The sequence below is a fragment of the Hylobates moloch genome, unplaced genomic scaffold (assembly GCF_009828535.3).
Source record: "Hylobates moloch isolate HMO894 unplaced genomic scaffold, HMol_V3 SCAFFOLD_11, whole genome shotgun sequence".
In the NCBI taxonomy this organism is placed as follows: domain Eukaryota; kingdom Metazoa; phylum Chordata; class Mammalia; order Primates; family Hylobatidae; genus Hylobates; species Hylobates moloch.
Window position 1 is genome coordinate 67,343,075 of NW_026652286.1, and position 23,690 is coordinate 67,366,764.

The window sequence follows — 23,690 nt, forward strand, 5'->3', positions numbered from 1 at the left end:
TATTAATATTTTGTTGAGACTCTAAAAGTGAATTGTTTCACAGAAGTGTTCAAAAATATAATGGGCTATCTGGGGAGGGAGTGAGCTCCTTATCACTGGTAGTATTTAAGTATTGGCTGAATAAGCATATACTGGAAAGTCATGCATAAGGCAAGAGTTGGACTAAAGGCCCTGAGATCCATTCCAACTTCCAGATTTCATTATTTGCAGATCCCTGGTTTACCCTGTGCATGCATCTATGCTTGTACTTAGTATGTTGTTCTGTAATGATACGTTCATATATGTGCCTCCTCCTCAAGTTTGAAAGCTACTTGAAGAAAGATACAATATTTGTTGTTTTTCTATTCCATGTGTTTAGTGCAGTGACTAGTACCTAGGAGACACCAAGTTAGTATTTATCAAATGAATGAATGAATTCATTTTTGTATGTCAGTATGTATACATTTATGTATATCCTGATTTATAGTATAAGTTACCAGCAAGTACACTTGTTTGCCGTGATGGTGTTCATATGCGTTAGAACTAGGGGTTGCTTGAATATCTGAATGATGGAATATGCTACCTGATTCCCCAGACATGGTACTTCTAGTTAATTAATTCCCTCTCTACAGATGGGGCCATATAGAGGCAGTTAAGGCATAGTCAATGAATTTGTATTTCTAGATCAAGTCTTCAGTGCCAGAAATGGCCCTAGAAGTGGTGGTTAGAAGTTCCAGTGTGACTTGGCTGCATTAGGTGGCAGGCGTCTCCTGTGGATAATCAAGCACACGGATTAATCCCAAGCTTGGGGAAGGAGGCAGGAGTGTGAGTGGCAGGGATTCCAGTGGCATGCTGGGTAGAAGGGCAGGTATGTAAGCTGAATTGTGAGAAGAGGTGGGGGAATCTAGGCAAGTTAGACTGGATGAGGAGGCCAGAATGGAGCCAGGAAGCAGAGGCAGATAGGGTGTGGTTTTGAGATGGAGAAATTTCCAGAGAAGCTGAGGCAATGGGTGAGGTTGCAAACAGAATACTTTTCAAAAAGACATGTTAAGCTGAAATACACTTGTGCCAAACAGCACTATTCATTCACATATTCATTCATTCAGCAAATCTATATTAGGTGCCTGCCTTATGATGACACTGTGCAAATGTTAGGGTCAAATAAAAATAAGGTAGGATCTTTGCTTTCAAGTGCATAACTATGAACTAAACTAAACTATAGATATATTAGCAGAAAATTGCAATGCAGTGTGATAAATTCTATAATGAAGTAAGCACAGGGAGCCTATGGGAGCCTCTGAGGAACACATAACCAAGTCTAAGAAGAGATGTGGAAGATAAGTTGTAGTTAGCAAGGTGAAGAGGGTGGGCAGGAAGAACAGTCTTGCTAGAGCTCTAGGAATGGCTGAATATACAAAAGACTGAAGAAGGGAGCTTATTCAGGGACTGCAAATGCCTTGTAATAATTGGGCATTATATACCATGTTAAATAGTCCAGACTTTCTCCTGGGAACAATAAATTACTGGAGTATTTTAATCCAGAAGTGACATGATCAGATGTGTGCTTTAAAAATACTACTACACCTAAATTGTGGAGAATGGGTTGGAGGAAATGAAGACCAGGGACTCACTGAAGTTGTCGTAGTGCTTAGTGAGAGATGATGGCAGTTCAACAAAGGCTGAGGCAATGAAAACAGAAGCAGATGGATTATTGAGACATTTGAAAGAATGAACAAAGCATAGTGATCAGTTGGATGTGAGATGTAGTAAGTCAAGGATGGCCAAGTTTCTGGCTTGGGCAGCTGGGTAGATGGCTCTAGAGGCAGACCCATAAAAGAGGAGGCTGTGTCAGTTTCAGGAGAGTTCTGGTCTATGGGTTTTAACAGGAGAGTTAAACCTTCTTAAATCCAAAGGTCCATTCTGCTGGTCTGTCTCACACCACTCTATCAGTGTAGACAAATCTCCTTTGAGAGCTTTATGAGATCTAATACCTAGGTAGAGTCCTCACCCACACCGGGCATTTATTCATCCATTCAATCAACGAATATTTATGAAGTGCCAATTATGTATTCATAGTATTCCTGTATTCCATAGACCCCAATGTCCATCTATGCAGGTAGCTTAGTTCTAAAAAAGTGATTCTCAAAGCCAGAATTACATCTGTAAGTTTTTGATAGTCTTTCCCACTCACCCACCCCAACTTATCAGGCATATTAGTATTTGTACTGTCATTAGCTGCTTCAGTGGAAAGTATTTCTTCACTTCCTGTTTCCATGGTTGCATTATGTTTTTTCATTAAATTCTCAAGGTTGCACTACCTTTTAGTTGCTTCTTCATGGACTTTGTCTATGGCAAGGTTTTGACTTGGATGGAGGTTAAATACCCAATAGAAATTCTTTAGTGAGTTATTTTATATGGCCTGAGGCCTGAAAACTTTTCTAGGCTCCAGAGTCTCCTGAGCAACTCTGGGGCCTCCTGTGGCTCAAGGGAGGTGTTGGAATTTCAGTAACAGGTGTGATGGATCAAAGCCTTCCTCAAAATACTTGTGTTTGATGCCATTTCATTTTACATTTAGTGCTTGGTTTCCCCAAGCTGAAGTGTGAAATTCAAGCATTAGAGAAACCAGCAGGGGTTGCAGGTTGAAGTTAATAAGACACTCGCCATGGGCCTATGTAGTTCAGATTAATAAAATAAAATCATGGATGTGAGAGCCTAACCTCACACATCCATATCATCTTGCAAATCTGTTTCCTGGAAGCCAGAGGGTACCTAGGCCACTGGGCCAAGACAGATGGGGAATCTACTTTGAAAACCACTCTGCGGTTAATCGCTAAAGCCTATTTTTGTCAAACAAAGCTCTCGGAGTCTATTTCACTTCCCAAAGATACTGCAAAGATTAATGAAGTGATTTTGAATTACCTGTTGTAAATAAGTGTTGCCTTTTAAGGATGTAGTATTATTGTTAATATTATTTCATAATCAGCAAAGATATAAAATGTTGGATATTTACTTCAGTTGATTAAATGATGATACCAGTGTGATTATGGCCCAAGATTGGATTTCTACTCCAGATATGTTTTTAGTTTTGCACAGAGGACATGTCTTGTTCAATGGCTGACAACTTCTAGCCTCAATCAGCCACCTCTTGTGTGCTGATGTCTCAGTGGGCTAATGGATAAATAATGCAGCTTCCTCAATCCACTGACATGGTTGGATAGGTAGCCTTTGTATTCGAAAGCATATTATTATAGGCTGCAAGTCTGGGAAGCCTGAACAGGTCTTTGCAAGAGGAAATTAAGCCCAGAGAAGGTATCTGGTTTGCCCAAACTCATCCAGTTAGTGCAGAGTCTGGGCTAAAATCTGGATTTATTGATAAGTCCAACGTTCTCACTATTACACTGTGCCATATTCACTCTGGTCTAGAACTCCCTTCCAAAATTTTGGGTACTTGGATTCAACACAAATTGCTAGAGAAGCAGTACCCAATAAAGTGCACTACATTCTTTGGTACTTCCTAGTATTTTATTAGATATTGTTATTTGTTTGGTGCATCTCCCATAAGTATCATATTTCTCTAGGCAGGTAGCCAAAAAGCAACAAGTCAATCTACCGTGTCTGCAGTCTGGCAGGCAGTGCAGGAACCTGCAGGGCAACTCTGAACAGCATTCTAGAGACCAAATCAAGCCAGCTGGGCTGACTATGGCAAATGATGATTGGTGCCTATCCTAATTAGGCTGACAGGACTTCTGCTATGTGGATGTCCCACTTGCTGCATTCACAGATGTGGGGAATCAGTCATGTTCAATTATTCAATCACTTTCATTTGAGAACCTGCTACATGCAGAGCATTATCAAGATCTCTTTGTAATATGGGCAAGAGTTTGGCCATGAGTTGTAATCAGCCCAGGTACAGTTTGCATATAGAGAGATTCGTCAGGCTGGCCTTCTCAGTGGTGGCCAATGGAGTGGGAATGATCTTTTTATGAAAGCCAAGGGCCCTCATGACTGTGCCTTTCTATCATAGTTTTTAAAAGGAAAAGGAAAACTGGTCTCCACGGTCCCTCTTGGCTCTGAAGTGTTCTTTTAAAATAATATTTATTGCATACCTTTTTGAGATTACAAAAGCAATACATGTTCATTGTTGAAAATGCAGAAAATTACAAAGAAGATAAAAAGTAGTCATAATTCTAATGCAATGAAAACTGCTTCTAACTTATTAGTTCAAATTTTTTCAGTCTGTTTTTTAGGCAAATAGAAGAGTGTATATCTTTTAAATTGAGATCCCACTGTATCCTGCCCTGAAATTCTAGGAGTCTATAAAGTATGCGGAACTAAATAGTAAATTTCTTGCTCAAAGCCTGGCATACAGTAGTCATTCCACAAACATTTGTTAACTGAATGGTGAGGAAAACCTGGTTTGTGGGCTTGAGCAACTTCACACTCAGGCCATACCCAAATCTAGACAACAAGCTTTGTGTGCCAAAGGAATAAAATGAGCTAGAAACTGACCACTTTCCTTCAAAGAAAGCTTCTCTTCGCAAAGAGAACATCAGTGGTAATTCAAATCCCTTTTTTGTATTCATTATTTATTTCAGGAGATTGCTTCCATTTGATCTGAAAGCTACACATATAAGGGACTAGAAGCATGGACCTCAGTGAAAAATGGACTTTGGAGGAAGGAGCCTGGTTATCCCATGCTGGAATTCATCATTTTGCCAACACCAGAGGGGGTATGGCTGTTTTTGATGTCCCTGATAGCATGGTACTCTTCAGCTTCTGCACCTCATTATGTCTATCCACTATACTCAGTATGTGCCCGCGCTGTTTGTCTTTTCAAAAGCAGCTGAGTGGAGAGGAGAGGGAATGGACTTTGAAGTCAGACAGACCTGGGTTCAGATCCCGAATTCACTATTTATAAGTTTTATGGCCTTGAGAAAATCTGTCATTCCCTGGGCTCTAACATGAGAGTAAGAATGCCCACTTTGCAGTGTTATGATGAGGACCATCAGCTGTCATTTAATGAGCTCTTGCCCTGGCCAGGTGGGAAGCTGGTCAGACATCTTTGAGCACCTAACATGTGTTAGGCACTCTGTTCCTGTTTTGCTCATCTCTCCTCTCAGCAGCCTGTAAACATTCAAGTTGAGGATAAAGCAACCAGTATAAACAGAGTAGGTCAGCTCTTTCCCTTCTTTATGATGATCCAATTAATGTGACTCAGCATTAAATGATGGAGATATCGTTACTTTCCTGGAGCAGAGCATACAAATGTAAGAACCATACCCTGACACAGAGCTGTGGTCCTCTGTCAGGTCTAAGAGTCCACTCCCTCCTCCATCCCTCCAATCTGATAGAGACCTACTTTGATGGTAGGAGCCATTCTATAGATGGACGATGAAAGGTTGCTGAGGTTAATGCACTCACAGATGTTTTTACAAGGATATGCCTTCCATTTGTTTGTTGTTTATTCATTTATTCAACAAATATTATTGAGTATCTATTTTATGCCAAGCACTAGTATTACAAGAACGAGAGCAAAATAGACATAGAGAACAGCAGACTATACTCTCCGATGTGCCCACCTCTAAAACAGGGTAACTTATACGGCAACAAACATTTGCAGACCTTCTGCACTACACCAGGGTATGTCTTCCAACCAAGACTGCTGCACACAATGAGATAGTCTCCAAAGGGAAGACAGGAAGCTTTGAGAGAGGAAATTTGGATGCATTCCACCCAAAAACCAACTGTCATTTGTTCCTGTGCACTGTCATACTGTCGTTCTAGCCACTTTTTAGAAGTTCTTAAGCCAGCATCTCTTCACATCCCATGGAAAAAAACTAAACCTCCCTAGTTCAACACATAGCCCTTTCAGATCTGACCTCTGCCTGCCCCTCTAGATTCATCTCCTGCTGCCCAACACTAATAGCAACCCCCTCCTTTTCACTATATCAGCCTCTTCCTGGATCCCTGAATACATCCTGCCCTCACATGCCTGTGAACCTTTGCAAAGGCTGCTATTATCATCTCTCTTCCACTTGGCCAGTTCCTACTCATCTTTGAAGCTTCTGCTTAAGTTGTCTGTTCTGGGATCTCTTCCTGCCACCACCTCCTACCAACCCCCATCCTGGTCTGAAGGAGTCTCTCCTCCCTCCTCAGTGCTGCCATAGCCTCTGCAGATTCCCATGTCACAGCACGTATCATCACACTGTATTGTGCTTGCCTGCATCCTGAACACCCTGTGTGCTTCTTGAGACAGATGCCTTGTTTTATTCATCTTTGTACCCCTTTCACTGTAGCATGGCAAATTCATGGTGGATATTTGATGGCTGGCTGGCTGTGTGGCTGGATGAATGAATGAAGAATGACAGTTGGGACCACATCCTCTGAATATCTCTGCCTTCACTGAAAACCTTTTTTGGCTGTGGGAACCTATCTGATTATACAACTGCTTCTGGCACCACCACATCACTTCACCTTGCTTTCAGCACACCTATAGCATTTGATTCAATGACCCTAGGCTTGTTACCAAAGCCTAAAGGAAAAGGAGAGAAAGAAAGTGTGGTTTTCCCACTGGTGCTTGGTGCTTTTGTAATCTAGGCAATAGAATCATCCACCAGAGAATTTTAGCACTGAAAGAAGCCTTAGGGATCACTGTAACAAAGGGGTGGCTAAAAACTCTATACTGTGACCATCTCCAAGCTCTGCCTTATCCCTCTGTGAATTTACTGTGTCATCTGTCTGCAATCTTTGGGGCAAGGCTGGAACATAGGAAGGCAAACCAGACTGGTGTCTAGGTTTGCCTAAAGAGGAGGCACTGCTTTTGGGTAAGTGATGAGCTTCTGGGACTGAGGGAAAGCTTAGTTCTGGTAGGCAACAGATACTATAATGTCTGGTTCCAGTTCAGATAATCAGTCTATATCCTGCAAAGATGAAGGCATCCAAGACAAAGTAGGGCAGTGTTGCGGTAAGTGGGTGAAGCACAGACACAAGGAATCAGTGTGGCTGAAATCTGTAAATCCTTGTGGGCGGCTAATATTAGGGTGGTTCTCAGAGGCCTGGGATGAGATCCAAGAAAGGTGCAGGTCCTCAGAGGACAGAGTCAGGTGCCAAAATGAGAACCTAGTGAGGTCTTGAAGTAGGATGAGGATACTGGCACTCAGAGATGAAGTGTAATGTGCCACAGGTAAGTCAGAAATGGATGAATTATAGAAAAATATTTTAACCATTTATTAGGTATATAATATTGCCAGATGTTACACTAAGACTTTTTTGTATAGATATAGACTATCTCAATTAATTCTCACAACAGCTTTATTCTGAGTTTATGAATGAAAAAATTGAGCCTGAAGAGGCTGAGAAACTTGTACAACATCATTCAGCTCACAAATGGCAGAGCTGGAATTTAAACTGAGATCAGTCCAATCCTAGCCACCATAGGCTTCTGTCCCTCCAATTCCCTCTCCAACACTCCCTACTCTGCCTTCACAGCTTAAGGCTCTGGTGGTCCAGTTACAAACTTGTATTGCTGGTTATTTGATTGTCACAGTTAAAATGAGAACTAGCCCTGAGCAGGGCCAGAAAATAAACAGTGCTGTTGTAACATGCGAATTCTCATCCAAGCCCACAGCAGGGCTCTCCCCTACAGCCATCTCAGCTCATGCATAGCCAAGGCCTTGACCCACCTGCTTCAAAGCATCTTTCCTCAACACTCCATTTCCCTACCTCACCTCTCCCCACCACTAGCTAGTGCCAGCTATTCTATCTCTGAGGCTCGATATGGGCTGGTGGGGTTTGCATTTCCAGTGAAGTACCAGGGAAAGCCCTGGAGTGTCCAAACCTCGGGGTTTTGTTGTTGGCTTCTTGCAGTCCTCAGAGAATTGCATTATCTTCCAGGGAGTCTCTGTCATCCTGTTGAGTCATAGGCCTTGAGGCGGATCCACACAACATCTGCCCTTGTATTATCCTCAGAGCATCTCGGGCTGCAATTGGGTAGGAGAGCTTCGAGGAAGCTGGCTGTGAACCCAGGATGTTTGGGGGTGATAAGGAGTTTCTGGAGGAAAGTCCCTCTTCCACTCCTGCTTCTGACACCCCCAAAAATATTCCCAATGATCTGGGCCAGTGGGTTTTCAAACTCATTTTAAAGGTCTGGAGCACATTTTCCAAAAGAAATCACATGCAGTCCCTGACATATGAAACAAAAGAGAGACCGTGTTTGGCCACTGTCGCGTTTCTGACTGTTGCATTACAAGTTGATTGAGCTGTTCGGCCGCCAGCCATATCAAGTATGTGGGGATTTGGTACAGAAGGGGAGTTCCTTCTCAGCAAATCTATAAAGTATTTCTTCTTCCTCTTATAGATGTGCTCACTCAGCTGTTTGGGAATCCTGCTGTCATCCACGCTTCCCAGGGAACTCAACCTGCTTAAACTCCTCTTTAGGGGAGAGGCAGGAAGTCTGGGAAACACGGCCTGGCAGCGTGGGCCAGGTGCGTCATAGAAATTCAGTGCTACTGTTCCCGTTATGGTTATATAAACAGGAAGGAGCAGATTTCCTTTCTGAAGCCTCTCAGGGTCAGGGAGAGTTTTAACACTGATCAAGGAGGAAGGAGGCAACTTTTCCTGACAGCAGTCTGTGTGCCAAACATTGCCATGTACATGATTTCATTGCATTCAAACCCTTATTGAAATCTTGTGAAGTAGTTAGTCTTATCCCCATTTTGCAGATGAGAAAACTGAGTCTTGCAAAGGCAAACTAAGCCCAGCTCACGCAGCAGAGCTCACATTCACACTCAGGTCTTCATACTCCAGAGCTGCATTCTATCCATTTTACTCCTGTCTGTAGGTTTCTAAGGGCAACATTACTCTGCATCTCCACCTTTCTGAGAAGTTTGATCCTTTTTGTCTATTTTTCTTGCATACTCTGTAGTAAACAGATGCATATAATGGAATCCATTATCTGTGATCTCCTACTGGCACTTGTTTCAATTAGTTTCTTAAAGTCCATCATCTGTTTCAACTGTCGTTTTACAGAGGAGAGCACAGTCTAAGCAGATTAGGACACTTATTAAAGATTAGTGGCAAAAATAGGGCTACAGCCAGGTCTTCTGCTTCTCCTTCCACCACCCACACTATGCTGACTGCTAAGGCAATAGCGTCTTGGGAAAACCACTTTTCTGTGAAAGAAGAGAAGCCTCTGTGTGGTCCAAGAAGACTCTATTTGCAGCTCTGAAAGAAGCAATTCCCCCTCAGGCCTCTGCCTTAGATGCTGGGGTGGAAATATAAGATCATGGTCTCTGCATTTCAGCAGAAACTCACATTTATCCTACAGATTTTGTTTTTTACTAGTTTAGTCATAGATTCCAATTGCAGCAAATGTTTTCGTCCTTAATCTTACCACTGGGTATTTTGTCTGATTTCACTCAATAGATCTGAGTGTAAGTCGGAAGTGTATGATTTTCCTCTGCAGGGACCTTTTCTTGCATGTATTTTTGGAATGGTTCTTTATTCTGACTCATGTCCAAGTACACCTTCTAGTAGTCTTTTGGCTCAGCCAGATTTTATTTCCTTTGATATGATATTGAGTGAAGATTCTTTTAAATCTTCCTCTCTGGACTATACTTGGTAACAGGAATCTGGTGGGGAAGGCAGTGCAGGAGCGGGACAAATTTAATTTATTTATATATTTCCCAAAACACCTTGCTTTTGCTGATAGCATCTCCTGCATTGATATTTGGAATTTTTAGAGGACACATTTGGCATTTTTACCAAAATGAACCCTTGGCTTCCTGTCAGAGTTAATTTCACTTCATCTCTTGGTCGTAGGCCTTGAGGCAGATCCATACAACATCTGTATTGTTTCTGCTTGGGATAATGATTTTTTTAGGTGAGATATGGTTAATTATTCTTCCTATGGAGCCCACTCCTTTCTTCTGGAAATTATGAAACGAAGTAGTTATCTGAGGCCTGATTTTCATTTAAGGGAAATAAAACAACTGTGTTTTCTTTTTCCTTTTCATCAAGTCTTATAAAGAAGTGGAGTTGTGCTAAAAGGAAAGGCTATTAAATCCTAGAGAACAAGAAATGCCCATTGGGCCAATTCAGCCTGGGAGCTAATGCTTCAACCAATCAATTGCAAATTTCATTTTGATGAAACCTTACTGATGGGCATGTGTTTGTCCTTAGTTTCACCTGTTGGCTTGTCCTAGGAGGTGCAGATAAGAGACAAGGATAACAGAAGAGAGTCATGCTGAGCTCAGGCAGCCTTAGCCCCTCTTCCCTCTAAATCAGTCCTGCCCATGTTCCCCTGGGAGAGGAGGGGAGGAGGAGCGGATATTGCTTCCATGCTCTGCTCTGCTGTTAACTAGCAGAGGGCCTCCAGGAGACAGAAGGCTACCTGCAGAGAAGATGATCAAAGGGCAATACCAGGAAGGAGAGGAAGGCAGAGAGATGACTCAGCTCAACTCACTTCTTTCTGTCTTTCATGCGTGAAATTGGTGATTTCCTTGGGGGCTGGGGATGGGAAGGCCATACACACATCCTAGTGGGCCCTAGCTACTGTCTTAACTTGTTATTATGGCATTTGTGCGGCTCTTTCTTGCAAAGAGAATTAATAGCATACTTTGGCTGGATAAAGTTTCTCCCCATGTGGCACTTAGCCCCTCACCCATCTCTTGGAGGAGGAAGCATATCTGTGTGAGACTCCGTCTCTTCCTCTTCTGAACATGATCAAGTAGCTATGTAACCCCTGGGGGCCCCTTGAGTGAGAACAGTCTGTAAAGGCGCTCCTGTTGGCTGCTCCTCCAAGTAGAGCCTGCAGTCAAAGCAGACCCTGCCACCTCTGCAGCAGAGGCTGGGCAGGGGCTTGATGGCATTCCCAGACTGCTACAGGGCAGGTTCCTGGCTCACAGCTGGAGTCCCTGCACACTAAGCAGAATATCTGTGATGGGCATTGTACCCCAAAAAAGTATGTAGAGTGTGCTCTTAACTCTAGAAATGCAGCTAAGATTTCCTTTGATTCTGGCATTATGTCCAGTGTTGCTATACAACCATACCTCATTTACTGAGGAACGAGGGAGCTGATTGAGTTTTCCAGATAACTGAAGTGTTATGTGTTACCCTTTAAACACTTAAATTTTGTTTAAGATTTTACTGTTTTCTAATGGTTGATAAGACTTTTCTTCTATGACTTTTTAGTATACTTTCTTGCCTTCCTAAACAGAAAATAGTCATACCCCAGCTTATGTTTGGGAGTGGAGCAAAATTTCATTTATAAATTTTTGCCTTTAATTTGGAATCCATAATAATAATATCCAACTTGTTTAAACAATTCGTATACACATTTGAATATGCCTTAAAAAATTCCTACTAGGACACATAAGAAGTTGTGGATGGTTTTTAGTTTGCGGATGGAGATTAGGAGAGGACAGGAGAGGAGACTTTTATTTTTCAGTTTATACTCATCTATACCAAATGTTTTTTCCTTTACAGCAAACACATTTTATTTGTTTATATTATAAAAATAAATTTAAAACATTTTCAATAATATAAGGAAAGAAAGAACATTAGAGTTAGGAGTTGGGTTCCCAGGCCAGCTCCCAAAAGCCCATTCAATTCATGATATATCATGGCAATAGTAACAGTGACCATTAGACACCAGTCCCCTGTATAATCTGTTTCTATGGTAAACTTCCTCTTGAGCTCCAGAAATATTTCCACCTTGTCGTTTCCTCCCCACATGTCCCACCTCTAATAAATATGCTTCCCTAGAAACAGGGGCAGGGACTCCCTCTTGCTATCTGCTGGGGCCATGGCAGCAGGAGGCCTACCTGCCACCTGGGATGAAAAGGAGAGCAGTCTGGCATGCTCTAGCCCTCTATATGGGAAGAAAATGAATATTTATGTATGTATGTATGTATTTTGAGACAAAATCTCACTCTGTCACCCAGGCTGGAGTGCAGTGGCGCCATCTCAGCTCACTGCAACCTCTGCCTCCCGGGTTCAAGCGATTCTCCTGCTTCAGCCTCCTGAGTAGCTGGGATTACAGGCACCTGACTCCACACACAGCTAATTTTTGTATTTTTAGTAGACATGGAGTTTCACCATGTTGGCCAGGCTGCTCTTGAACTCCTGACCTCAGGTGATCTGCCTTCTTCTGCCTCCCAAAGTGTTGTGATTACAGGCATGAGCCACCGTTCCCAGCCAGAAAGTGAGTATTTATTATGTACCCATGTGTGCTAGACACTGTGCTGGTCTGTCTCATACCTTACCTATTTTACTGCTCCTAACAATCCAGTGAGGTATGTATTATTGTTAGGAAACTGAAAATGCCCCCCACCCAACAATTCACAGAGCTAAGATGCAAATCTGTAAACTTGTGCACTGTTTATTATAACTCAGTGACACTCCAGCAGAACTATTTCTTTATAGAGACCTATAAAAGTCAAGTGTGGGTAGGCACTTTGGACATTGTCCTGAAATTCAATAAGATCTGTCATGGAATCCCTTATTAGAAGGGCACTGATCACCTCTGAGTCTGCAGTGCCTTGCACAGCGTAAATTCCCAATAAACGTTTGTTTGATTAATATGAAACATTATTGTTGGCTCCGTTCTACTTCCTAAGATAGAAAATTGGAATCATTGACTTTAGAGAATTTTCACCAGCAAATACTGAAACAAGAGAAATGTTTTCTTATTAACCCTCAGTTGATTAGGAAATTCAAATAACTAAAATGTTATGAGGATAGTTCCTAGTTTACAAGTCATCCATTTATATGAACAAATTGAAGGCAAGTCCATTGTGAGAACAGTTTGGCAGGCTCCAGAATCTAATCACCCTGTGGAGCACTGGCAACGCTCTTCACAGGGGTAAACCTGTTGCCAGCTCCAAGTAACCAACTTTCAAGCCAACTCTTGGAACGCAAACTAAAAGTTGGAGACAGTGAGCATTCCTCTAATGTAAACATACTCTGTGGTTAGTATCTTCTTTTAGTAACTCAAAATTGTTAAGGGATAAAAAGAGTCCGTTTGTGTCAGCTGTAAAGGAGCATGGCATCCAATAATAACTAATGTTCATTTGACTTTTACAGTGTGACACTCTCTCTCCTAGGGGCTCCAAGTGCATTAGTTTATTGCACTCTCACCACATTGGTATGCTAGGTATGATTATTATCTCCATGTTTACACAAAGCTAAGGCTGAAAGAAATTAAGTTACTAGCTAGTATTGGAACTGGTATCAGAACCCAGGTCTGGCTGATCCCAAGGCCCTCTATAGGCCACCTCTCTTGAGACACAAATGTTATTTGCTTCTTGATTCTATGGGAAACCAGAGTAGACTGATTCTGCAGACAGCCCATCTGAGCCCATCCACTCATAAGATCAGCAGGTCAAAACCTGCTGTTAGGATCTAGGACTGATAATTGGAATTGGCAATGGCAAAGCCATTCTTGACCTTGACAAGAGCTACTCTGGCAGAGTGGGGTAGAAACCTGTTTAGGCTGCTTGTAAGAGCAAAATGAAGAATGGGTGCTATCAGTGTAGACAATTATTTTAATGAATTTTGTTGTAAAGGGGAGCTGAGAATTGGAGTAATGGCTGGAGATACGTAGAGTCAAGAAAGGATTTTTAAAAAGACAGGATCATAGTAGTATGTCTGTATACTGACGGGAGTGATCAAGGACAGAAGAAAATATTAATCCAGGTGGGAAGAGGGAAAAGCCACATGAATGGGATCTGATCCATACTGGAGGCCATAATGGCCTTAGATGATTCATCCATAGCAACAGGAGAGCGGGAGAGTAAATAAACAGGCAAATGCAGAGTGATTGCTGGGCTGCACTAGCTCCATTTGATTTTAGTGGTCATGAATTGAAAATAAGACCAGACAGCATAATTTTGTGCTTTTTCTTTTCCTTTTTTTTTTTTTTTTTTGAGATGGAGTCTTGCTCTGTCACCCAGGCTGGACTGCAATGGCATGATCTCTGCTCACTGCAACCTTCACCTCCTGGGATCAAGCGATTCTCCTGCCTTAGCCTCCTGAGTAGCTGGGATTACAGGCATGCGCCACCACACTTGGCTAATTTTTGTATTTTTAGTAGAGATGGGTTTCAACATGTTGGCCAGGCTGGTCTCAAATTCAGGAGCTCAGGTGATCCACCCACCTCAGCCTCCAAGAGTGCTGGAAATATAGACGTGAGCCACCACGCCCAGCCAATTTTGTGCTTCTTCAATCATGTTTAGCTGGGTGTAGATGGAAAGAAGGTGGAGAGTTATATTTTACTAGGGTTGTGTTTTTACCAGGTAAATAGCATGGAAAGAGAGCAGAACATGGATTTGAAGGTATAAGTAAGAGAGAAATAATTATGAAACTGGAAACTAAAGTCCATAAGGAAGGAAGGAGGGTCATGAGGAGAGTGAGGGGCAGAGAAAAGCTCATGGATAAGTAAATTATAGGTGTTGGTGGGGTCAAGGACACATTGGATTAAAATAACAGAGGGGATAAGCTGGAAAGGTAGGAGAGTGGATTGCTTCACATTGATATTATGCATGGTGTCGCTATGACAGCAGGGGGCTGGTGTGGTTGGAGCAGGTCAAGAAAGGGATACGATGCAGAAGAGTTGAGAGATCAGAGTGTGACTATGCAGATGGAGAAAAATAAGAATCATCACAGGAATGATACCGGGAAAAGTGACAGTGAATCAGATGCCATTATCTTCAAGAAATGAGGTGGAACAACCAGAGGATCCATAGATGGCTGAAATAAGTAGAGGAGGCAAGTAATGCAGCCTGTTGTTTTCAAGGAAAGCCAGGTATGGGTCAGCACTACACTGAAAGAAATATTCAGGGAGGAGGCTGAGGATATATAGATTTTGCTAGTGATGAACCATGAGTTCCAGAGGACAAATGGGAGGATTCTAGGAGTTGGGAGGGGATGGAGTGATGAGTGCAAACCTTCGCCCAAACAGATTTAATTCCTGGATTTGGGAGCCCAGATTATAAGAAGCAGGAAAAAGAAGAGGTCGGAGAGATAGGTTCAGCAGCTCAAGAATGCTGCCTTACTTGGGGAGGACAGCCCCACCCTGCTTCCCTGGGCTCCGTAAGCAATGCTGGCTGAAGGGGCTTTCTGTCCTTCATGGTGATTTGTAAACCAAAAACTGACAGTGGAAAAACCAGAGATGGCTGAGTGTTTACAGGATGAGAGCACATTGGCTCAGATCGGGGCCCTTAGACTGCTGCAGCTGGTGCTCTGATCACTTTGAGACAATAGAAGGCCCCCCAGGAGGCTGCCCAGACTGTTGACCCTCCAATAGTCCTCCAAGGACTTGCTCCTTCCTTCCCACTGACCCCGTTATGGGCCATCAGCTGCGGGGCTCTCTCTGGAGCACATCCCAAGTCCAGCACCCTCGCCTCCTTAATGCAGAGCAGTCACAGTCAGTCCTGGGGGCTGGGGGGAGATAATAGCACATCTGTCCAAGTTATCAGGCCACTGACTTAGAGAGGGAGGTTCTTACAGCGTTACATTAATTATTTTAGAATTTACAGCTCTCAAAGCATAACCATTGCTTCTACATTCTGTATTTGAAAGCAGTCAATCTTTTATAGAGTAGGAGCACCGCTCTTCTCTCCTCCCCCCCTTCTCCCTCACATACCCCTATCATAATGATGTCATGCATAAATTAACAACTTCTCAGCCTCGGTTTCCCTACCTGTGCAATGCAGCTCGTATTACTTTGCCCACTTGAGCCAGGTGATCTCTTGAAGAGTAGGAAATAATGTTGGACTGGAGTTGAAATTCTGGTTCCAAAAGGAGGGGATTGGGGGGCATTTGGGGCTCCTCCTACCTTTCTGCAAGCTCTGAAAATCCTCCATCTCCTCAGGAGAAGCCCACAGAACAAACGATTTCCCAAGCATCAGAGGAGGGCAGACATAACATAACAGAGCAGGGAATCGGGTTAGAACGGGTTATGCTCTGATTTTTTGGAAAATGGGCAAACGGGGCGGGGACTAGGGAGGATTCCGCCAGCCGGGAGTTGGGAGGCCGTGCGCGCCTCTGCGGAGCGTGACGGCCACGGTCGCCTAGCAACGAGCGGGGATGCGCCGGGAGCCTAGGTGGGCGCGGGGTGCTCGCCGCCGCCGCCGCGCGCCCTCAGGCCCCCAGGACCGCGGGAAAACTTCGCGGCTCCTAGGCGGTGGGGCGTCGGCGCCAGGCCCGGCAGACAGAGTAATGCGCCCCGCGGGCTGAGGGCAGAGGATGCGGCCGCGGCCCAGCGCCCGGCCGGGGGAGCCGCGGGGTGGCACGCGGGGAAAGTTGGCGCGCGCCTGACCGCGCCTGGAAGCCGCTTGGTGCCCGGGCCGAGTTGCCCCCCAAGTTTCTGCGGCGATTTCTCACTCCCTGGGGATCTGACGGTCCGAATCTCGCGGGGCCTCCGGCTCACGGATTCTGAGCGCTAGGAGAGAGAAGCCCGCGCTTTTCCCGGGGACCTGCGCTTGAGCTGATGCTTGGTGGGTTCGCCCTGTATGGTAGCGATTCGAGTTGTTTTCTGCTTTTCTTCTCCCCCAGACAGTGAGTTTGTGGAAGCCTCGCCCGCATCCTACAGCCCAGACGAGTTAGGTAAGTCTGCTCATTTTGTCTTTTATTTCTTGGTCGCAATTCTACCCGAGAACTGCGAGTTTGGGGGGCGTCCAGATGAACTCAGCTAGGGATGGGGTTGGGGTTGGGGTTGGGGGGCGGAGGGAAAGGGTCAGGGGACACTTGCTGCCTTCGCGGCGGGAACCGACCTTTTCTCGGCGCTGTGCTTTCGGGGGTGGCGGGGCAAGTGTCCAATGAGCCGTGCGTGTGTGTGTGTGTGTGCGCGCGCGCGTGCGTGTGTGTGTGCGTGCGTGAGTGTGCGTATTCGTCTGGGTCAGTGGTGCTGCTCCGAGGAGCCTGGCACAGCAAACTTCCAGACCTGGGGCTTTTGTAACCTGCGCTCGTCTTGCCGGAAGGACACAGCGGCGGCTGGTTCTGTCTTGCCAAGTACCTGGCACAAGAAGGACGTCGTGTGGGTCGTCCTTACCCTGAATTTAATGAAGTTAGGGGCCGTTTTAATGAAAACGGCGGTGTAATCATTAAACTGTAAGACCTAGGAGCTGCTTCCCTCCCTGATTTCTATTCCTGAGGTAGCCTGTAGGTGTCTCGAGATAGGACATTCCATCCTCATGCCTGTCGTGGTAAGTGGAGATTTGTGATGGGTGAACCGGGACACTCTTGTCAAGAGACAGGCTGAAGAGAGAGTGAAGAGAAAGAAATGCGAATGGGCAGGATCTCTCCAACTCTTCCTGCCACCCATTCTCACTCGGGGGCTTAGTGGTTGGGTCCTTCTTTTTTTTTTTCTTCTGCTTTCAAGGTTAGTTTAGCTGCTACTGGTCTGGGCTATGAAGTCTCTCCTTACTGTTCTTTCATCACTAGCCTGAATATCTTGCTTTCCTAAGATGAAATGAAAGGATTTATTTTATGATATATGTTGGCAGTAAAGGAGGAGGGGAACTGTCCACAAACAGCAGTTTAAATATGTTTATCCTCAGTAACACGCTCAGCTGTGGCACCCTGTCCCTGGTCAGCCTCTTGTGCTGGGAAGAATGTCCTCATCAAGTCCCACAGGACCTGAAGCAAAATTCCACCTCAACAACGACTTTCATTCATTTCTAGGAGCCAAGTGCCCAAAATAGATCTGGATCAAGGTTGGCATTCTGTGGCAGGGAGGAGTACCATGTTTTATTCAGAGGATGTGTTTCTGACAAGTTGCGAGGCAATCACATCTCTATCAATGGAATCGTAGACTAAATGCATGAGCAAAACTAGCTTTTAAGACAAACTGGTGAATCATTCTATGAAATGAAAGTGACATCTAAACCATAGATTTGCATGATGTGATTTATTAAGAGGGCAGGTACTTGATGATCTGCTCCACGCATGTATAATTGTATGTTAATGGCACCAGCATTGACACTCCACAATGCGACGAAGCCATTTGGTCCTCTTAAATCATACATAAACATAAGCAATGGTAGGATGAGCATTGCTTGCTCTGAGAAATCAGACTGCATAACTACTAAATTGTTTGCCTGCACAGAATGATTTGTGTTGCAGGAATACCCAGGTATTTGACCCTTTTTTATCTCCATATCTCCCTCTGAGACTTATAGACTGGACTGCCCCCATGAGGCACTGATAAATATGGGTATCCTTTCAAATTAGCAGTAGAAAATAAAAAACAATTTTTTTTTTCTCTTCAGCTCCCCTATGGTAAAAGCCCAGTTTCTCATGAGGAGATTAGAGTGTGTGTCTTAGTCCATTTGGGTTGTTATATCAAAAACAGTTTGGGTAGTTTGTAAACAGCAGAAATTTATTTCTCACAAGTTCTGGAGGCTGGGAATTCCAAGATCAAGAAACTGGCAGGTTCAGTGTCTGGTGAGGGCCTGCTGCCTCGTTCATAGGTGGCTATCTTCTCACTGTGTCGTCAACATGGCAGAAGAGGGCCAGGGAGCTCTTGCGGTCTCTTTTCTAAGGGCACTAATCCCTCTGGTGAGAGCTCCACCCTTATGACCTAATCACTTCCCAAAGGCCTTACCTCCAAATACCATCACATTGAGGATTAGGTTTCAACACATGAATTTTGAGGGGATATAAATATTCAGTCTATAGCAGCGTGATGGGAACCATAGGGTTCCCTTCTGGGTTCTGGGCTTGCAGGGTGATAGAGAAAATAAAACAGAAGCCTGAGAGTTTGAGATCAAGGTTCTAGCTTTCACCCTGCGCCAGCTTCTTTAATAGACATGTTAACTAGCCTCGGTTTCCTTATCTGCAAAAAGCGGGGGTTGTGCCCGGTGATCCCTTAGGTGTCTTCCAGTTCTATTCTCACCTCTTAAAGTGCTGTGAGGGGCTGTAAGCCAAAGGAGGCCTATAGCCATTGGGTATTCATTGTTTATATTCATGTGCCATGCTGTTTGGGTACATGGTGTCCCCAAGGGTTATTCTCTCCATGACAGAGCAGCTCTCTGGATCAGACTGCCTTGTTTTCATGCTATTCAGGTCAAAGACAGAGCTGTCATTTCTCCCTTGGAAAGAGTCATGATGGTTTTTTGGTGCTTTTCTTAGACACACAGCAGGAAAAATGCCTCTTACAGCAGTTGATGAGCTTGTCAAGCAGCCATTCTTTCTGGAGCACAGATGAGCACAGGTTCACTCCTGGCCAGAATATAAGAAGAAGCAGAGCAAAGTTAAAAGAAAATTGTTTCTCTACTCACAATACTTCTCTTTTTTTTTTTTTTTTTTTTTGTGACGGTTCTCTCTCTGTCGCCCAGGTGGGAGTGCAGTGGCATGATCTCGGCTTACTGCAACCTCTGTCTCCTGGGCTCAACCTATTCTCCTGCCTCAGCCTCCCGAGTAGCTGGGATTACAGGTGCCCACCACCATGCCCAGCTAATTTTTGGAAATTTAGTAGAGACAGGGTTTTGCCATGTTAACCAGGCTGGTCTCAAACTCCTGACCTCTGGTGATCTGCCCCTCTCTGTCGGCCTCCCAAAATGCTAGGATTACAGGCGTGAGCCACTGTGCCTGGCCTGTACTCACAATACTTCTGACACCCAATGTGTGGGTTTTCCACACCAAGTAATTCTTCAATATTTTGCAGCCACCAACCAGATGTCCTACAATTTAATTAAATTTACCACTACCCAGAGTTAGCACAGGCCCTATAGGTTAAGGGCTGAGTCCTGCAAGACTACCTACCGCTTCAGATATCAACGGCAAGTGGTGGGTCCACATATTACCCACACTTATGTCTAACTTGGCTACAAATCAGGGCTTCCTACAACCTTCTTTTGGTTTCTATAATTTACTTTAATAGCTTAGAGAACTCAGGGAAGCACTATACTTATGTTTACCAGCTTATTATAAAGGATGTAAATGAACAGCTAGATGAGGAGATGCAAAGGGTGAAGTCTGGAAGGGTTCAAAGCACAGGAGCTTCTGTCCTTTTAGAGTTGGTGTGCACCACCCTCCTGGCACTGGATAGGTTCACTAAGTCAGAAACTCTCCATACCCCCTCATTTAGGGTTTTTATGGATGTTCCATTGGGCATGATTGATTGAATCATTGGCCATGGGTGATTAACTCAATCCCCAGTCCCTTTCCCCTCCCCAGAGGTCAGGTGTGTGTGTGGCAGGGTCGGCGGGGGGAGTGGGTGGGGAAGTGGGGAGAGTAGGTTGGTGAGGCTGGAAATTCCAACTTTTTTTTTTCCCTCAATGTAATTTTTATTAATGTATTATCTGTAAGCACTATTTATTTCTGCACCTACAATAGTTCCTGGATTCTAAACAGTCATGGAGTTTAAGTTTGTAACATTGGTTTAATAACAACTTTTCAGAGAACAAAAGATGAAATTTTTCACTCCATGAAATATCCCATATTCTATGAGTCAGCACATGTAAAGCACACATAACAGAACCTGGTACAAAGTAAGTGCAAGATGAATGTTAGCTATTATATCTATGATATTAAAATGTGAAAAGATGACACCTCAGCATTGAAGAAATATGGTTTTTTAAATCAATATTATAAAGTTACTTTTAGTGTTGATTTGTTGAAATTTATTATCTTTATCCCAGGGAATGCCTTCCTTGGCTCTTGATCTTTATTTTCCGTGACCTGCTAACAAACTTCTTTTTTTAATACTTTAAGTTCTAGGGTACATGTGCACAACGTGCAGGTTTGTTACATAGGTATACGTGTACCATGTTGGTTTGCTGCACCCATTAACTAGCCATTTACATTATGACATAATGCTATTCCTCCCCCATCCCCCATACATTATGACATTATGACATAATGCTATCCCTCCCCCATCCCCTCACCCCGTGACAGGACCCGGTGTGTGATGTTCCCTGCCCTGTGTCCAAGTGTTCTAATTGAATTCCAACCTTTTTATAATAATGTTGGTTCTTCCCACAACCAGCCCCCATCCTGAAGCTGTCTAAGGACTTTCAGCCACCAGTTATCTCATTAGCATAAATTCAGGTATGGTTAAAAGGTACTTGTTATGAATAAAAAAAAGCTGCTCCTGTCACCTCTATCACTCAGGAAATTTCAAGGGTTTTAGGAGCTCTGTGCTGAGAACCAGGGATGAAAACCAAATATATGTATATTTTTTATTATATCGTATCATCACAGAAGTCCTAAAAATTTAGTTTGAATTCTCTTGCAGTGTCTTGTGACCTTGAGCAGGTGATTAAACTGCTTTAAGCCTCAGTTATTTAATCAACTCAATTGGGACCTTGCGTGGATGTGGTAAATGGTGTATGTGAAGTCCATGTATTGAATGTGCTTGGAATTCAGGAAGTGCTTTTATTTTATTGTTTTATTATTATTATTATTCATTTAAAACATACTTATTTCCCAAGATTGAAGGATAAAATAGCTTTTATCAGTTATCCCACCTACTAATCAAACCGTTTTTATTTCTGGAAACTTCTCTACAACTTACCTAGTCTCCAAAAGGAGGTAGTCAGGAATGGTCATTAGGTCAGTGAAATTATTTAGTGATTTGTCCCTGGAGCCACATGTGGAATGGTTTTCCATCTGAGGTTTTGGTGATAATTCCACTACTTTTTTGCCTCATGATTGGTAGTCCGTTCCACCTTTGAATTTTTATATCAGTCTGCAAGTGAACAACTATTGGCTCCTTGGGGGATTGATTCTCAGTGTTGCAGCAAGATCATATAATAAAATTAAGTCACCAAAAAGGGGATTTTTTAAAAGGTAGTAGAGAAAGGGGTGTATCTCTGGATGAATGCTGTATCAAAGGTGGCCAAGATGGAGTGTCAAGAAATATGCTTTCTTTCTTGAGATGGTGGTACCATTTTCTGAGGAGGCAAAGCCCACACCTTTCTATAGCCTTTCTGTGATTCCATGCATAGCTAGAAGTTACGGCCGTCTGAGAGGGTTAGAAAGGATGTGTGGAAAGTTGGGATGAACCCAGATGTGACCACGTCTGCCCTGTGAATAACCTTGACTGACTCTCCTCTACCTGGAGGATAGATATTTGGTTTGATGTAGGAGGAACGCCATAACCTGCATCACTCATACCCACTATGACATTCTAGTTGTATGGAACTTGGGGCAATCCTCTACATTCAGCTTGATTTCCTCCACCTGCATGCTCCGCTTCCCCCTTCTCCCTTTCTCCCCTGGCTTGCTCCTATCCAGCCTTCAACACTAATCCCACATGTCATGTCCTCCCGGTGGTTTTCAATCTTGGCTGCACATTAGAATCAGGAGGAGCTTTTAGAAGTCCTGAGACCAGTTCCCAATCCTGAATGATTACATCCGAATCTCTGGGATGTGGACCCAAGCATCAATGTTACCGTGTTTTTTTGTTTGTTTGCTTGGGTTTAATCACATCTCAAGTGATTTCAACGTGCAGCTAAGATTGCGAACAACTGCGCTTCACTGTGGCCACCTTATTCTTCTTTGTAAATCTAGCAGCCAGCACAGTGTCCAGCACAAGTTAATCTTCAGTAAATATTTGTTGAATGACAGAGTGAGGGTGTCACCCCAAGACACTTTATCTTTTCCATTGTATATCTCTAAGACTGGCCTTTCTGCTTGTTGTAACAGTGCCTTGAGGACTGGATCCTTTCTTCTGTGACCTGTATCTCCTATGTTTATTCCTGGGGCTTATCCAGCTTATTTTTTATCTTTCTTAAAAATTGAAGTTTTAAAAGTCAAATTTCTAAACTTTAGTTTTTTAGTATAAAAGTAATATATGCTTATTTTAGAAAATCTGGACATTAGAAAGAAGAGGTGGGGGAGCCCACTCTCCCCACCCACAAGCAAACTGGTTCCTTGTTTTCTTAACCTGTCATAATTTGTTGGCCTTTGGGGTTGCTTGACCCTCTGGCATGCCTCAAGGAGCTCAATTGCTGCTGTCTCTGCTCACCTGGTGAACTGGCCTATGAGTGCCAGGAGAGGAGTGTGTCATGAGAATAGCATTCTTGGGAGCCACCAGGGCTAACTCCCCTGAGGGCCAATATGCAAGGAGAAAGTGTTTTCTTGTGCTAATCTGGCCTTCCTCATTCAGGCAGGATGTATGCTGGGTCTTATTAGGACAAATGATGACATTTGTATAACTTCTTTAAAATAATAACTTAAATATTTCCCAGTCTGCTCTTACCCCCTTGTCCTCCAAAAATATGGGATGAGATTGCAGCTCTGGATCACAGTGTTTATGCCTTAGTCAGGATAGGCTAAACCCCAGTGTCAGTGGCTTAACACAAGGAAGACTGCGTTTCTTGCTTGTGCAATGGTCAAGTGTGGAGTTGTCAGAGGGCTGTGCTTCATGTGTCATTGAGGACCCCGGCTTCTTCCATTTCTTGGCTTCACCATCTTCTAGGGGCTCAGATCCTTTCAGTGATGCTTTGCATCCATTTGTCAGGTAAGTGAATCAGGTGAGCAAGAATGTTCACCCTTGATTGCCTCAGCCTGGAGGCAAAATACTCACTTCCCCTCATTTTCCAAGGGTAAGAACTAGTCCCACAGCCTCACCCAGATGGAATGGGGTGGGGTGGAAAATGTAGTCTAGTTATACACCAGGAAAAAGAGGAGAAGACACACATTGGTGATCACTAGCTGACTATACCAGTCATATTTCTCTTATTGCTCAAACCATTATGACTGAG

General features: G+C 43.7%; 2 protein-coding genes across 9 annotated transcripts in view; one reads left to right on the forward strand and one right to left on the reverse strand.

The window, feature by feature from the left end:
• The window catches only part of MRE11 (MRE11 homolog, double strand break repair nuclease), a 353,252-nt gene extending 337,300 nt beyond the window's left edge, over positions 1-15,952 (reverse strand). The window contains exon 1 of the mRNA XM_058446191.1: positions 15,815-15,952. The gene's annotated coding sequence lies outside the window, so the exon portion shown is untranslated. The remainder of the gene's footprint in view (positions 1-15,814) is intronic.
• Positions 15,953-16,099: 147 nt separating this feature from the next.
• AMOTL1 (angiomotin like 1) overlaps positions 16,100-23,690 on the forward strand; it is a 136,641-nt gene continuing 129,050 nt past the window's right edge. For 3 of the 8 annotated variants that reach the window (XM_058446612.1, XM_058446611.1, XM_058446613.1), the window contains exon 1: positions 20,858-21,030. Coding sequence is in view for 4 of the 8 variants with exons in the window: in XM_058446607.1 (XP_058302590.1) it covers positions 16,491-16,584 (94 nt within the window). In the remaining 4 variants the exon portion in view is untranslated. Of the gene's footprint in view, positions 16,585-20,857; positions 21,031-23,690 lie in introns of those variants that run through there. The other 5 variants (XM_058446605.1, XM_058446608.1, XM_058446614.1 and 2 more) reach the window with 4 other exon arrangements.